This window comes from Acanthopagrus latus, chromosome 17 (genome assembly GCF_904848185.1).
Source record: "Acanthopagrus latus isolate v.2019 chromosome 17, fAcaLat1.1, whole genome shotgun sequence".
NCBI classification, from domain to species: Eukaryota; Metazoa; Chordata; class Actinopteri; order Spariformes; family Sparidae; genus Acanthopagrus; species Acanthopagrus latus.
The window spans coordinates 9037878-9054065 of record NC_051055.1 but is presented as its reverse complement, the minus strand read 5'-3'; the positions used below and the strand labels follow the sequence as shown (position 1 = coordinate 9054065).

At 41.3% G+C, this 16188-nt stretch overlaps 2 protein-coding genes across 2 annotated transcripts in view; one reads left to right on the top strand and one right to left on the bottom strand.

Moving 5' to 3' along the window:
• The window catches only part of znf516 (zinc finger protein 516), a 77092-nt gene extending 61890 nt beyond the window's left edge, over positions 1–15202 (bottom strand). Inside the window, exons 1-2 of the mRNA XM_037073476.1 lie at positions 15066–15202; positions 7785–7909 (exon numbers count right to left, since the gene is read on the bottom strand). The gene's annotated coding sequence lies outside the window, so the exon portion shown is untranslated. The remainder of the gene's footprint in view (positions 1–7784; positions 7910–15065) is intronic.
• Positions 15018–16188, top strand: part of LOC119005654 (zinc finger protein 236-like) — a 58174-nt gene continuing 57003 nt past the window's right edge. The window contains exon 1 of the mRNA XM_037073474.1: positions 15018–15259. Within this exon, the coding sequence (XP_036929369.1) occupies positions 15208–15259 (52 nt within the window). The 5' untranslated portion in view covers positions 15018–15207. The remainder of the gene's footprint in view (positions 15260–16188) is intronic.

The window sequence follows — 16188 nt, the reverse complement described above, 5'->3', positions numbered from 1 at the left end:
AATTATGAACCTGTAAATGGGCTTAATAAGTCTCCTTTTAAGAGTAGTTCCATAACTTCAAACTGAAGATAACAACTTGTTGTTGATATTCTTTTCTCAAAAGAAAGATTTTGGAAACTGGCCCAGGCTGGCTTAGATCATTAAGTGATGCAAACAAGCCTATTAAGCAGTTACAGTGCAGGTCCAGCTATAACACTAAGTTTGTAGTCAGATTAACACAACCATATCCCATACTAACAGTGCACTGAAATGTACTCCAACATATTGGATGTTTATATTTCTGCTGTCACAAGTGGATTTCAGTGCTTGATTGAATAAATCCAGACCGAGCCTTAAAGTGTGCTTTGTTTAACCCCAAGACACAAAAGACAAAATTACTTTACTCTTATATAATGTGTTTACCTCTTTAACAACTATTTGGCATTTAAATTACCCTTTAGGCTCTGTAACGTTAGAAGGCTGCATTAAACAATGTGATGAGTTCTAAGTTTTGAAAATGTTACACTACTGCAGCATCTGCTTTTCTGGTTAACATACTGTGCATTAAATAAAGATACAGTAGTGTCGAGTGAAGAAGAGCATGGGTCCCATTAAGGGCAGGATGTAGTTTTTTTGTTGACATTTCAAAAGCACCTGAAAAAAAGCTTTTGAGCAAACACACTGACATGAGTAAATTTAGGTGACTCCCAGTGTCACCACTTTCCGGTTTAACGCGCGGCACTATTGAGAGTCCATGAAACATGATTAGAGCTGGAGGAGCTATAGAGTTCAGGCCCCGCATTAACTGCTTTGCAGACACTTACAAAATCTGAAATAGTACTATATCTAAAACCTGCTTACACACCCACTCACTGAACCCTCGTCCCAAACACTCTCGCTCTCTCCCCATCATACCCACCCCCACATACACTCCCTCCCAGTCAGCACTGCAAAGTTGAAATTGATATTGCCACTATAACTTGTAAGTGCGACTGATGATACTGCTATCAGTACTGTTGAAACTGACAGTAGTCACATTGGCCAGACTAACTGATTTAAAGAGGTCATCAAAAGAGCAGAGGAGTAAACACTAGTGTCATTGAAACCACACACCCTCTTTGAATCACTGTCTTTCGTTTGTAAAACTCTAGTGTATAGGCCCAAACTGAGATAACCTTGATCACATCACTGTAACATCATCAGGGTTATTCAGGCTTGGCACATATTGACTAGCGCTAGTTAAGCAATTGTTATGAGTTCTATCCTCCCTTCGCTCATGCAGCAAAAGAGAAAATACATTTTCTGGTGTCCCTGCCCTGTTTATCCAATCAGGACAGAGAACTCCATGAAGAGGCGGTCTTGCCTGCTCAAGAGTCAACCGCAAAACGGACAGGAAGTCAGCTAAAATGACAACAACGTTTACAGTAGCTCTAAGATCTACTGCCTGCTGGTAATCCTTGCACACTCTGGTTCAAAGTCAGTGAATGACATCAAAGATTGAACGGAATATAAAAAGAAAAGACAAAGATTGTTCTTCACATCAGTCAAATCCCCTGCTGCCAAAGTGAACAAGGTTTCCGATCAGTAGTTATTAACCCACTTAGGGTCCTGACTCACCAGGTTGATAAGTATCTGTGGCACAAATTTCCCCCACTGTTGCTGCTAGTCAGCCCTTGTTCGGCGGCTTATAGGTTGACTGAGCACACTGAATCGCAGGCAGAGCCCGTCAGTGAGAGAAATCACTCACGCATTCAAAACAGAAAAAGATACTTGTCTCTTTACTATTCATGATTTCACTAATTAAGCACGGCTCCGCCTCAATTTCACCTCCACCTCTTTGCCAGTGACTTTTGCAGCTTGTGGCAATATTAGCAAAAAGGGTGTGAAAATGCTGCGTTATCATGGTTTGTATATCTTCCTGTTTCCCTTTGTGAAAAAAGATTGCCACCGCCTTGTGTTACGGAGAGATATCTCCTCCCACGCACACACGGAACGCACAAGATAGTTGGTCTTTCAGATGTAGTGCTCGCAGTGTGTGTTCAAGTGCAGCTTTTTTGACTAAGACACAGGCATGATTTGTCCTCCGAGGGGTTACCTTTTCAAAAGGAATATCCTCATTCATCCCACTCGGCGCTAACGCGGGAGCAAACCATGTTACAGCCCTTTTCATGTGTGATGCGGGGCAGAGCATTTAGAGGCTGTCATTCGAGACTGTAGCAGGTGATTTCAGTCATCAGCTCCTCTGTGGCTGAGGGTGAGCTGTTGGTTGGACACCTGCATGCACGGCCGCACTGCCTTACTGTTAGCACACTCCAGTATTCATCATCCCTGGGTCTGAGGAGCTGAGCATTGTGAACTACTATGCAAATAAACATGTTGTGAGAAGCGACACATGGACAATCGCCCCAAAGTTCAACTGTGAAACCTGACAAATAGTAGTTTTGCACAAAACACACGCAGACGTCTTGAGTCGCACTCCACTTATCTTGATCTTGCTAATTATATCCGAGGTGCGTGTGTTGGCGTGTGTGTGCCTGTGTACGCAACAGTGTGTTTGACTTTCCTACTTATGCCACAGCCAGCTGTTGTTTGTATTGCCCCAAGTGCTCAAAACCCACTTTGTAATTAGCTCTATCTGTGTTTTACTTTAGTGATGAGTGTGTGTGTGAGTGTTTGATGGTGGTGGTGCAGCACCACGATTCCAATCCTCAACACCCTACCCACCCCCGATCCCTTCCCTTCATCCACACACACAAGCACACACACAAGCACACACGCAGCCCCAGTCAGCAACAATAGCTCCGACACAGAAGCCATGTTCAAAACAGCTGACGTTGAAAAGTGTTCGTTTGTGACCTCATTCCAAAAGAAGTGAGCGCGTACGGAGCGCACGTTTGCACAGGATAACACCAAAACAGTATTTATCAAAGTCTACCTGTTTACACGCACAGAAACCTGTTGAATTGAGCAGCGAGCTCGCCAACAAATCTCCTTAAACCAACGCTAGAATCAATAAAGTCACATCAATTGAAATCCATCTGTGTGTTTTTCTTTGTTAAGAAGACTTGAATAGGAAAGTTAAAGTTGAAAAACACAGGCCTCGTATAGGAAGGTGAAGGAGGAAATCATGGCAAGGCATGCATTTTTTTTTTTTTTAAGTGAGCGGGGGGATGGGTGGCTTTTTTATATTGTCCCTCCTCCCTCTTCCTCTGTCTTTTTTCCTCTTCCCTCTCATCTTTGTTCAAGGGCTGCCTGGCTAAAACAAGCCGCCCCTGCATGCCGAGACCAAACTTGTAATAAATGAGTCAAGAGTGGTCGGTTGGGATAAAAAGACAGAAAGAAAAAAAAAAGTCGGCAAGACATTGTCACTGACTGTTTACTTGACAAGTTGTGTATTATTGTTGTGTGGTGGTGGTGGTGGTGGTGGCGAGAGAGAGTGAAAGAGAATGTGTGTGTGTGCGTGTGTGTGTGTGAGGCATGGGAACGAGCAGAGTTTGGTGTCAAAGGAGTGTCAGGAAAGTTAATGTAAATGCATAATTATATGCACTTATTCCACTTTTATTTCTCTCAGCTGAAATATTCACACATTTAGCTGAAGATCAACAAGCAGAACCTTTACAGGACTTCATCCCTCATTCTGTTTTTACTTCCTTTCCGGCACGAATGATAAATCACAAAAGGGACCCAGGAAGGCATTAATCGTCACCATCGTCTCCCTGTTTTCCTTCGCCATACAACCAGCTCTGGCGTATCTCCTGGTTTTAATGACCGCCGATGACGCACAAACACAATTTCAAACTCCATCTATATGCTGCGGGTAGGCAGGGACACACAAAGCTCCCCTCTCTCTCTCTCCCTCACAAAGCCTGCATGCCTCTCATTTGTAAATCACTTAAAAAGCATGACAAATGTGCATTGGAAAGTTTCAGAGCGTCCCCCCCACCCCTTTGAGAGAGTCCCTCATTCACACCCGCTTCTCTGTTACACAACTATATTGTTACTGACTGCACATATAGCTTGGGCGTTAGGCGTATGATCATTGTCGCTTAATTGCTAATCAGTTGGGAGCAGAAACAGTGATGGTGATTTGCAGTGTGCATTAGTATTATCTTTGTTTCACTCCGGTTTAAAGCGACGGCAGCAGGTCAGTGCGATGAGGCCAACTGTGTTTAGTGTTTTTTCTCGAAGCCGCTCTGAAAGGAGTTTTTTTTTTGCACTTGCGAAATGGTTTGAGAGCGCAGAGAATGTTTCGACTGAAATCCAAAACAAAGGAGTCTTGTCCACAACACTAATCCCACAGGAGCAATTCTGCCATATACTAGGAATTACTCAGTATTTCAATCATGTGATGGGCCATCAAGTAGAGGGGTTACAGCGTTTTCCTTGTGTGTTTGGGTCTGAATGCAGTCTAAGCTGATGGGCAACAACAACGTTTTTTTGACAATTTGTGCTGTCTGTGGATGAAACATACTGTATTTCACCTCATTTTTTTCCCCTCAAATATGGGGGGACAGGAAAGGGAGCAGCACCGTCGGGAGGAATGGCTCACAAAGGGGTCACTAATAAAAAAAATAATGTAACCGACATTAAGGAGATTACCTCTCACTGCAATCTCTCCCATGGTGAACGAATGTGTCGGTCCACAGTGAAAAGAAAAATCATGTTCGTAGCATCTTTAAAGGTTCCTCACAGCCGCACCACCCGTTATGATGATCCAGTATCAAGAGATGGAAAAAGTTCTGATTGAACACTGATTACATTAGTAACAGCAGAATCAAAACAAACCTAAGCTGTTATGGTAACTTTTTTCTTACCTCCCCACTCGGTGGTAGAAAGGAACTTATTTAGTCAAGTAAATGCAATTCTGAAGTAGTTATGTGACTTTATACTTCTTCTCCTCCACATTTTAGGGGGAAATATTGTACTTTTCAGCTACAATAAATCTATTTGTTTAGTCCGACTGACATGTCAGTTGGCTGGTATTATGGACCAGTCTTGTGGCAGTCAGTCTATCGGTCTATCACAGACGTATTGTGGTATCTGTATTTGTAGTACAGTGTGAAAACATATTTAGGGAGAGATTATTATGCAGAAAAAAGATGCTTGGGTTAATTTCAGATGATAAAGTTTACTGTTAAGCTGTAAATATCCTGCATCCATTACAGATCTGTGTTCGATCAAGTGTTCGATCACCACATTTGACAGATCATTGCAAAAAACATTGTCGACTCCCTGATGTCGGTGTCAGCCCCGAAACTTTACAAAAGTAACTGTAACCCCCCCCCCAAATTCTTATGTTATTTCAAAACCTCTCCAATTTGTATTATAACACACTTAAAACACTTAAAAATAACAGTTGTCCTCAGTTCGTAATTCTGAGGTTTACAGTGTAGTTTAGTGAGGATCTGGGTACTTCCTCCACCACTGGTGCTCATTGTACATGACTTGCAGGAAGACAGATCTTGCACTGACTGTGGCTTTGTCAAAATGTTCAACTGTTTTACTGCTGGGCTGGTAGACAAGACTCATAAATGTAATTATATGATTAAAAATATGTAACAACCACTTTCAGAACAATGCCACTTGTCAACAATGACTGAAAGTATTACCGTCCGTCTAGAGACTAGACAGTTATTACAGACACAAGGCTGGATTTTGGTTCCCCGCTTCAGAGACAGCATGCTGAGCGAGTCAACCAGAGAGACAAACTCTTGAAAAAAGCCGATTTACCCTTTAAGGTTTTAGTCATATATGATCTTTCATCTGTGTTATGTGTTTCATTGTTACTGAGAAATGAACTTCAGTTGCCTACAGTTTATTGTCAGAGGTATTTAAAGTTGCTGCTCTCGCAGGAACTTAAACTGTAAAAATCATGCAGGACTTCAGTGGAATCTACTGATCTTTTTTACTTGTTTTAAAACTTACATTGTTGTTGATTTATTTACCACCCTTTTTGCTTTCAGTTTGAAGAAAACATGATTGAAACTTGCCTTGTTTGTCTTCATCAAAATATTGTAAAGTTTGATGAAAGTTATGAAACTGTCAACACAAAATATTTGTTTAAAGTTTGAAAGTACTGGCCTCCTCAAATTGACTGAATTTGAGGAGAAAATTAAGATCATTTTGAGATTAGAGATTAAAAACGATACACTTTTCTTGTCATTGAAACCTAATCATTGTCAACAATGTTTTTCATTATTGTAAAAACAACCATGACTTATCTCAAAATGTATTAAAGACACACAGTTTCTTTCACTTTCCTCAACCCATGAAAAAGCAGGGTCTCAGGAGAGTTGATTCTGTCAAACATGCATGCTGGGAAGTCTGCTAACATGCTGATCATGACCATGATCTGAAAACAAAAATTGTAAATTGTATTTTTGATTAACTTAAAATAAACACAACTCGTATATTTACATTAATTTAATGAGAAAAGACTAGTTGATTCCAGTTGACTTTTTACAGCGTATTGTAATTTACTGGCAGCAGTTTCGCATGTCTTTGTGCCAGTGCCTGAACAAAGGAGCTCCACAGGAGCAGCTGCAGCTGTTCTTTGTGTGAAATGAAGAACCGACTCTTAAAACTGAGAGAAGGTTCGAGGAAATCACACTTGTTTACATGTGTGACAAAACAGCGGTTGATCTGACTTAATATCTTGAGGTTATCCAATGTGTTTTCTCATTCTGAATTGATAGCTGTTAGTTGTTTCCTAGAAGAGGAACTATTCTCTCTTAACTAATCTAAACTAAACTAATTCTCAATGATTCAACATAAGTTAAACTACATTTTCAAGCATTTTCACTTCCATTTTAAGAGTTGAGACAGCCCAGAATTCTTTACAGTCTATCATTTAGCATCCAGCCTGCTGCTGTAAATACTTGACATTCTTGACATAGCAACCTTTACTATGGGTTTGCAAAACCCTTTTAATATCTCTCTGTTGGGTAATCTGTTCATGACCATGCAAGTTAATTATGGCTCTTGTAGTTTGTAACATTTTAAGGGATTTAAAACCGTATGAAATAATAACACAATTGTCGGTTACCTAACAAACTGGCTGCCAAGCGATTGTTGCCATCCTCACATAGAAACCCCTGACAAAGGACTAACACACAGCCCATGGAGGAGTCATGCTATACAGCCATTCACTGCTGCATGAACTCCCTAAGCGCATGAAGTGCGCTTGTTACTCTCATGAGCCATAAAATACTGAGGGGCTGTGCCGTTGCTGACACTTCACCTCTTTTTAGTGTTATCTCTGTCTTAATGAGACTTTCAAACATGCGATGCTAATGGTTTGTGTGTAAAGCGAGTCAAATTCTCCTCGACACGCGCTCGCAGACTGACAGGGAAACGAGGGACTGAGATCATCTGGTCGGATCTATAAACTGTTTGAAGAGGGGCGGCACCTCTCACGCTATCACACCTGACAATTTAAACCGATGCTGCCATCAGATCTTCACAATCCGCCCATAAATATGCCGCAATGAAAAATTAATGAGGTATACTTTGTCAAAGGATCAATTATTTATCCTCGCACAAGATTTCAACACCTCCATTAAGCGTCTGGTCACTCCCCGCAGGACTGTTATCTACTCCACTTCAGCACAGCTCAGACGGTGAAAGGATTTCACAACGCATTGAAGTTTCCAGCTCTCGTCCGCACCTCCCTTTATTTTATGCACTTTGGTATCTTTGTACCACAAAAACGCGCGCATATAACACACATATGTACCCACCCACCACCGCCACCCTTGTGTCTCTGTATGAGACCCCTGCCTCATCCCTATTGTCATGTTAATTACCTGTTTGCTCTTTTTTTGCAGGAGCCCACCATCCATCAAAGCGTCTCCAAGCTTTTCATCTCACACAGTGCATCTCCACCTGTAATTAGGTTTGGGGCGAGGAGAAGATGGATTTTGCCAGCACCCTGCAGAGGGAAAAGGAGACATTAGGAAGTCTCGGTGGCTGTTCTGGGACCAGCCTTTAATGGTGTCTAATTGATCTGAGCTGTCGTGGGGCCATGGCTTCATGTGGTAGGAAGCTGATTATCCGTATGTGTCATCCTCAGTGCACACGCATTAGCTCAGCGCTCTGGCTTTTACAGTCTGATAAGGTGGGCGCATGCATGTGTGTGCATACAGGTGTGTGTGCAGGAGACTGCAACTACAATCTTTATACACTCTGCATCTGTGTGACTAACAGGAGGGGGCTGGAATACTGTTTGTGCCTATGTCTGTATGTGCATTGCATTCAAGGCAGTCATAGATTAGCATGGACTATATTGCCGTGCTTATATGCTGAGGGTATTTTTACAAGTGCGCATGCATGCTCAGTATTTATAGTGGCTGAGGCGAGGCTGTGCCGCGGTCAGAATAATTTAACATCCAGATGTGCGGAAGCTTGGGGGAAATCGATACTGACGAAGCAGGTGATAAGCGTACTGTCATAATGCAGTGAGGATGGAGAGGGATTAATATTTAACAGTAATCTGGACCGAGCAGATGGCTGTTGATGAAAACGTTGAGGAGCGCGAGAAGGAGTTCACATCAAAGCCTTGTAACCACAGTAAACGGTAATAAAATAGGCTGAGATAATAATTAGGAGGAGACGATAATGACACATTTCGATAACCCCTCAGGGAGGGGAAGGAGACAAAACGTTGGGGAACAAGGGTGGTCACATTTTTGTGTTGAAGAGGAAGTTAAATAGAGCATATACACTAAACATTTTTTAATGACTGGATACATATGTAAAGGTGCAATGTGTAAGAATTGGCCACCTTGCAAATTCATACTCCAAACCAATAGGGGGCCACATATCACCAAGGTAACTGCTAACTGAAGCTGCCATTAGCTAGTTTGCTCAATTAGCTATGCAGCTAGTGGTCTGGACCAGGAGCTCGGAGCAGTGGGTCCCCCATACACACATATGTTCTTTCCTGTAAATCACTTGGACCCATCAGTGGGATGTACCATATTGGATTTTTGCCAGTATCCAACATGCAGATATTTACCCACTGGTTTTGGGACATGCCGCATCGATTTTTCCACCTAACTGCAGAAAAACCTCCTGTTGTGGAATCAACATATTATTTGCTTACCGTTATCATAATGACCCACTGGCAGATGCAAACATACAGTGCTTTAAAAAAATATATTGATGATATTTACTGGGTAAAATAGGCTTAATTAATTAACTGATTGGGCATAATTAAAGCATCATCTTGTCATCTTTTCATATCTGTAGAAATGGTTATTTCAGGCTGATTGCATTATATATTTTTAAAGCTAATGCACCTTGATCTAATGACGGTCTATAATCATGAATGTATGTATGGAAGGAGCGGATGTGAGGACGATAGTGTACATGTTTACTTCCTCGTGTTATGTACTGTAGGGACGTCCATGCTGCTCCCCTGACCTTCAGCATGAAATGAAGTGTCTGATGCCTCTGGTGTGTTTGGAGGGGCTTTTCTCTTTTTCCGAAGATGGACAGCCATGCATTATTGATTACAAAACACTCCTGCAATGCTATTTCATCTCTATAACACAGCTGACCAGGAACTGAGGCTTTATTTATTTTCGTTTTTTTATTCCAGACTCAGTTTGTATTATGTGTGCGCCGTGTGTGTGTGTGTGCGCGTGTGTGTGTGATGTTTGCCTATTTGCCCCCTTTCTCACCTTCTCTTCACTACAACACCCGGTGGGAGGCTAAACGGCAGATATGCAGAAACAACTCCCCTATCTCCACATCCCTCTGCACTGTGCGCTGACAGAAAATTGCGCAAGACAAAAGACAAAAGGTAGGCAGAGACAAACCGACGTGGAACAATGGGAGGGTGAAATGCAACCTAACGGTTCTAACACCGACTCTGTCACACCTAACGGCAGATATATGACTTTATTTTTAACCTTTGTGTTAGAGCAGTTATTAAAACACACATCTGTGTATGTGCGACATCGTCATACCTCTCTCTGCCTACATTTTGTATATCCCATGCTCTGCTCATTGTCTCCCTGATTTCTTTGTCTCACTATGCGCCACTTATGTTATTTTGCACAACCTGCAATGCTGTCAACAACATCTCATTGCTATTCTTATTAATTCTAGCAATGTATTAAAGCGTGTCAATTACTGACTGTGAGATGTTAAATATTCATTCGCTCACTTCTTATTTATATTCTAAATTCTTTCCTGTCTCCACTTCTGTAGCCGCCACACTTTTCTATTCAACCAAACAGCAAAGGTTCATTGAATATGATGTGTATCACAGCTTCAATTATTGCTGTGAAATATACAAAATCCTCTGCATGGTCAAAAGCAGGAGACCCAGCAGACCGGAGAGTGTTGCTGAGCGTGGCCTTACTTCCCCGGTATCACCCCCCCCCCGTCGAGGATGGTCACAGGGGAGGACGCCCATGGCGACCACGGCTGTCAGATGCTGTTTCCATGATGCCAGAGAATGATTGGTTTCATGGATCGGGATGGTGCTCTCTGACAGCGCAGGGGGAGACTCTGCCACACCTGGGAGAAGAAACGCTGGCAGGATGTGAAATGTTAGTGAACAAGGTCATTGCGAGGGTCACTGTAAGACCCCATCAACCCCCCCAACCCCCCTCTTGTTCGTCGTTGAGGAATTCACAGCCGGGCCTCGTGCTACTTATGAAAAATATCGTGTCTGAATTTATCCTTTGTTTGGAGTCTGACTTGGGCTTTGTCTGCCTCTGCGTGAAGTGGATCTGCAGACAACAATGTCCTGGTTTGAAAAAAAAGGGGGAAGAGCCAAAACAGCAAGGACACCTTTTAGTCAATGGTGTGCCTCTCCCCCGTCTCCTTAAATTGCAACTGAAGCTTCCGATTGCTAAGAAATCGAAGAATAAATCTTTAATCGCACGGGAGGTTTTTTCACCAGATACCTCACCTGCAAAGTGCTGCAAACAAGCACCGCATTTTCAAGTCTGACTCATGTCTAGCCGGCTCTGTGGAAACGCCAGTAGCATTGATGTCAGTGCTGTTGGTGAGGCTTGTTAGCATGAATGACAACGCTCGGGATGTGACTCAACATCAGCAGCTCCCTCTCACACTCACCACGTTGATGAGTTTAGCATGTCTCCTATAGGGGTGGGCTTCCTGACAATCCCACTCCCAGAGCCCGTGACAATTTTAATGATTGATTGCTCCACTCTTGACTGCGGTGAGAGGGAAGAGAGAAGACCACAGAGACAAAAAAAAGAAGGAGAAGAGGGAGGAAAGAGGGGCGTGGACAATCCCACAAGGTCGGAGTGATGTCCAGTCTTTTGTTTTCAGTGGTGAGATCAGTGGCCTGTGCAGCCGCGAGGGGACAGGCAGAGTAACCGGCGGCCTGGCAGGAACAGATGTTCTTACACAATGAACATGCACTTGGTTGGTTGCTTATTCACTAAAAGTCAAGGGGCTGACTTCCTCTTTTCAGAAACAAAAGAAAGACAGAGCAGAGAGCCATGGCTTTCCACCTGTAGGCCTGTATCAGGGAAAAATGTTGCTGAGGTAATCAGGCTCTGATGCAGTATGATTTACGTCCCGTCCATACAACAGATGGCCGTCTATTTATGGCCATGATAACATGGTAAAATTGCACATAAACCTAGTGTGTGTGTATGTGTGTTTGTGGGTATGTGTATGTGGGATTTTTCAAGATGTTAGAGCAGTCAAGCACTGGTTTTTTCTTTTGTAACAGAGTCGATGACGGCGCTCTTTTCTTTGCTTTGTTGACCACTGCTTCTGGTTCTTTTTATATCTTAGTCCAAATTGGATATAAAGTGTGTACAGGAGGAATCTTTCTTGATATTTGAGTAACTTTAACATTCATAAATGGTAAATCAATAGAAAATTCAACAAATACATTATTATTTTTCAGGTCTCTGTACTTGAATTCAGTATTTACTTTTCTTTTTTCTTGTACTCCCCATATTTTAATATAAATATATGTGCTTTCTAATCCTTGCATTTTCAAGACACGCTTGTCACTTAAGTTTTAATGCAGATGAGGGGGATGATCAATTATTCAACAGGCTTTACCGACACAAAATGAAGGTATGGGATGTCCTGGGAGTTAGATTCAACATGCACTTATTTTTGTGGTACATTTACAAACAGCTCAGAAAAATCCTACTGATTTTACATTTAAGTTTAACAGTTTTTCATTTTCATTAATATGAGGTGTGGTTCAGTCACCTTTGCACAGAAATAGCCAGTATAAATGTTCTCCAGAAGAATACTTTTTGCTTTTATACTTTGAGTACACTTCAGAGCCTGGACTTTTCAACACATGTACTGTATGTGTGTACATTTGCCACCTCTGACTTTAGGTCATAATAACTTCACGGTCAACAAACCATGAAATGCTTTATAAACCACTTACCATCAGTGTTTATTAAAAGAATTGCCCCTGATGTTGATGATACTTTGTAAATGCTTAATAAATACTGTGTAGTTTATCTATAAACATTATTTGGATGGACATTATGAAGATGCAACTGGTGTTATAAACCTTTTGGTTACTTAATAATTGGTTTGTTGAGCATGAACGTTCGTCAACAGTGAAAATAACTATTAGATAAGGTTTAACCACAAATCCACTTAAAATTTATGATGGATGGTTATTATATTATGTGTTACGTATATTTCTCACTATTCTAAGTATTACACTACACTACATTATGTATGCACTTCATGCAACTATAAAACAATACTAAGTATTGTTTAGCAAGTAGTATCACATATGCTCTGAATGGAGCACTCGGTGTCAATTATCAACGAGTTCACCAAGACGTTGTATCAGCAGTTTCAGTTGTAGAATAACGTGAAATGGAAAGCTGTTTTTCCAGTGTACCTGTGTATAAACTGACCATAGTACAAACAGTAACCAGTGGATCCATTAGATGGAATATAAAGGTCTCAACAAATTTCAATTTATGGTAATGAGCCAGGACTAAATGATAATTCAGGTCTCTTTCGAACATGCAGACACTGTAGCCCGTCTGAAATGCATTATAACTTGGAGTAGATTAATAATGGAACAAATACCAGGACTCTTCCATTATCTACTACACTTCCTGTAGTTCTGTTTTAAAGTGTCCCTTTAATGAGTCATTTTCCTTACTTTTCAATTTCTTACATCTAAAAGCTCATCATATCACGTACCTAAAATACTTCACACAGCGTTGGACATCCATACTCTGTCCTTATTCCTTTATTTGAACACGCAGCCATGCACTTCATAATGTGCTGTATTCCATATATAGAGTTCCTATTTGTGTCACTGGAAGACATAAATTCTTTTGACTTCCTGTCATTGTGCATGCATGAAAGAGATGTTAGCAATACCAGCATCCGATTACAAACAAGGGGACCAGGATTTTAAAAGGAATGGGTTGGATTGCTTCACATGTATTCACCACATAGTTAGCACATTCAGACCGTAAAGAGGTATGAGTGAAAAAAGCAGCCTTTCAGGAAGTTGAGATCAGTGAGCGCAGTCCTAAACAGGCAGCAGAGTCAGCTTGGCATCTCCGGGATTGTTGGCCAGAAATGACCAAAGCCATTCATAACTCATTGCCTCCCTCTGCTGGTGCTAATGGACAATAAAGCCATTTTACAACATGCCTCAAACCCTCCTGAAAAATCGATATGATATTTATCCGCGTCCATGACACTCTATTGTGAGTGCAAATCTAACACATCAGGCTTTATGATATTTTTATGTCTGATACTTCAAAGTGACTTAAACCATGTCAAGGGAGAGTTTAGAGTCACCTCTTCATACAGTATTTCATGGTATTTTCTTTTTTTTTGGTATGAATAATAATCCATCTCTATATGTATTATGTGTCATTGGAGACAATATCTACAGGAGCAACCCATCCTCCTTTCAATATGTCTATCTTGCCTGATGATTGCTATTTTGAAGTGAGAGTTGTACTGTAGGCTACTTAATACTTAAGAAAAAAAAAATGTTTGCACTAAAGAATTATCTATTTTTGAAAGCTAATGTATAGTTGTATGGTGGTAATTGAACAGAAATGAGATATGGACCGATTTTGAGTCCCTAGTTAAACAGAAATATCTATCATATATATAATATATTAAAATATTCAGAAATATGCACAGCATAAATTTCAACATATGGTGCACAGCGAGGGTAATAGTGCAGTGCCCGGCTGTAGGGCCTTATTATGTTAATTATTAAAATAAATGAGTGTTGCATCTTGCCAAAAGCTTTACTTTAAGTCATATTACAACAAAACAAAAAACAATAGCGTCTTGTGGGCCCCTGAGGGTCTGCTAACAGTATAGTTAACAGTTCAGGCTACAGACACAATCTCTATCCATGACAGCTGGGCAATATATCTATATTATATCATTATAGTGATATGAGAATGTCATGATATGGCATTACTGTTATCTTTTCCTTGTTTTAAAGGCTGCATTACAGTAAAGTGATATGATTTTTCTGAAATTACCAGACTGTTCTACCTGTTTTAATAATTGCCTTTACCATTACAATATCGTCACAATACCAATATCAAAGTATTTGGTTAAAAATATTGTGATGTTTGTTTTAGTCACCCATTCCTAGCACTTATGAAGTGCTTTTCGGGAGATTTTTTTAAAAATATATCAAATATTCAGAATGTTGTGTATCTTGATCTATTTGATCTAAAATATACCTATGTTATTTCAAGGCCACATTGCTACAACTACTCTACCATAAATTCTGCCTCTACAAAGTCTTGGCAGAGTTGTGTTGCATTAAACTGCATGGTGAGTGTACAGTATTTCTGGTAACTTTCACATCGTTTTAAAATATATGAATACTTACATGGAACTTAGTCCTAACTTTCAGCCTATTTTGAAGGTGTCTACAATGAATGCATGGAAGCCACTTCATTTGCTAAACTGGAACTCACTGTAAATAGCATACATTAACATTTTACAAATACATTTTCTTGGTTATAGTAAGAAAAATGACGTCCGCTCACTCGTTCCCTTCTCAGTAAGCCGTCGAAGTCGCTGTCTTGCGGTGTACCTGGAGGTGCACTTACCGCCGAGCAGACTCTAGATGTCTCCCTACTCCGCGCAGCTGTGTGTCTCCACGGGTACGATGCTGCTGCTGTCTACAGATGACCGAGTCGCCATTTTGAAAAGCAAACCGTTCACAGCACACCCACCCGGAGTACTGGAACTATGCCGCGGGGCCGGCCTCGCAAACTGAGAGTTAAAAGAAACGACGACACAGGTAACAAGTACCAAAATGCAACGAATAAAAAATACAAATCAAGGGCTATCCAAATAACCTGCTATTGTATGGGCAAACATCTCTGCATCTCTTATAATAACACTTCAATGTAGTGTATATAGTCCCCGGATATAGTATTGCGGGTGGGCTTTGCTTTGTGCGGCGAAGGAGTGATTGAGGCGGAATGATATTAATAACATCTCGGTGCCTCTTCTTATTGGCTTCCAGTCTAAATTGGTGTCCATGAGGGGAAGAACCGCGGTGCTGTGCATGCTGTTAGTCAATGTGCAGCTTTTACACTTACTATTTGTTTATTCATAATTCGCCGTTAGCTTGTTGTTGCTAACTAGCGCGCGTCGCTACCGCTAGCTTCGAGGCTAACACGCCAAAATGTTAGCCATTGTTATTTTTATCCGGTGAGGCACTGTAGCGTGGCTTGCCCAGCCGCTGATGGATCAGCTGTGTGTGGTCAGAACTAGAAGCTGCTGGTCACATTCTCACATCGACACGAGTCAAACGAGTGTTAACATGTGTTGCCGGAAAGTGCTCAGTTCGCTAGCATCTCTGGTGTCATCGTCGGATTATAATATTTAGGTTAGCTTAGTGGCGATGACACGTTAGTCGGAGAGCTAACGTCCGTTAACACATGTTTTGGCTGCTGGGTGAACTTAAGCGTGTTGACAACAGACTCCAAACACACTCTGTCGTCACGATGAAATGTAAAAATCCATACACACCAGCCACATACTTGACATCTTGGCGATGCCAGTGACTGACAGCCAAGGTGGGTGTGTGGAACCAAACTGTTGAGCGTCAATGTCAAAAGTTGCATCATGAACACCCAAGCAGGTTCACAGGCAAATATCAGGTGACAGAAACGATCTTTTCTTTGCAAAAGACTTCACATGGGGTACATTTTAAAAACTTTT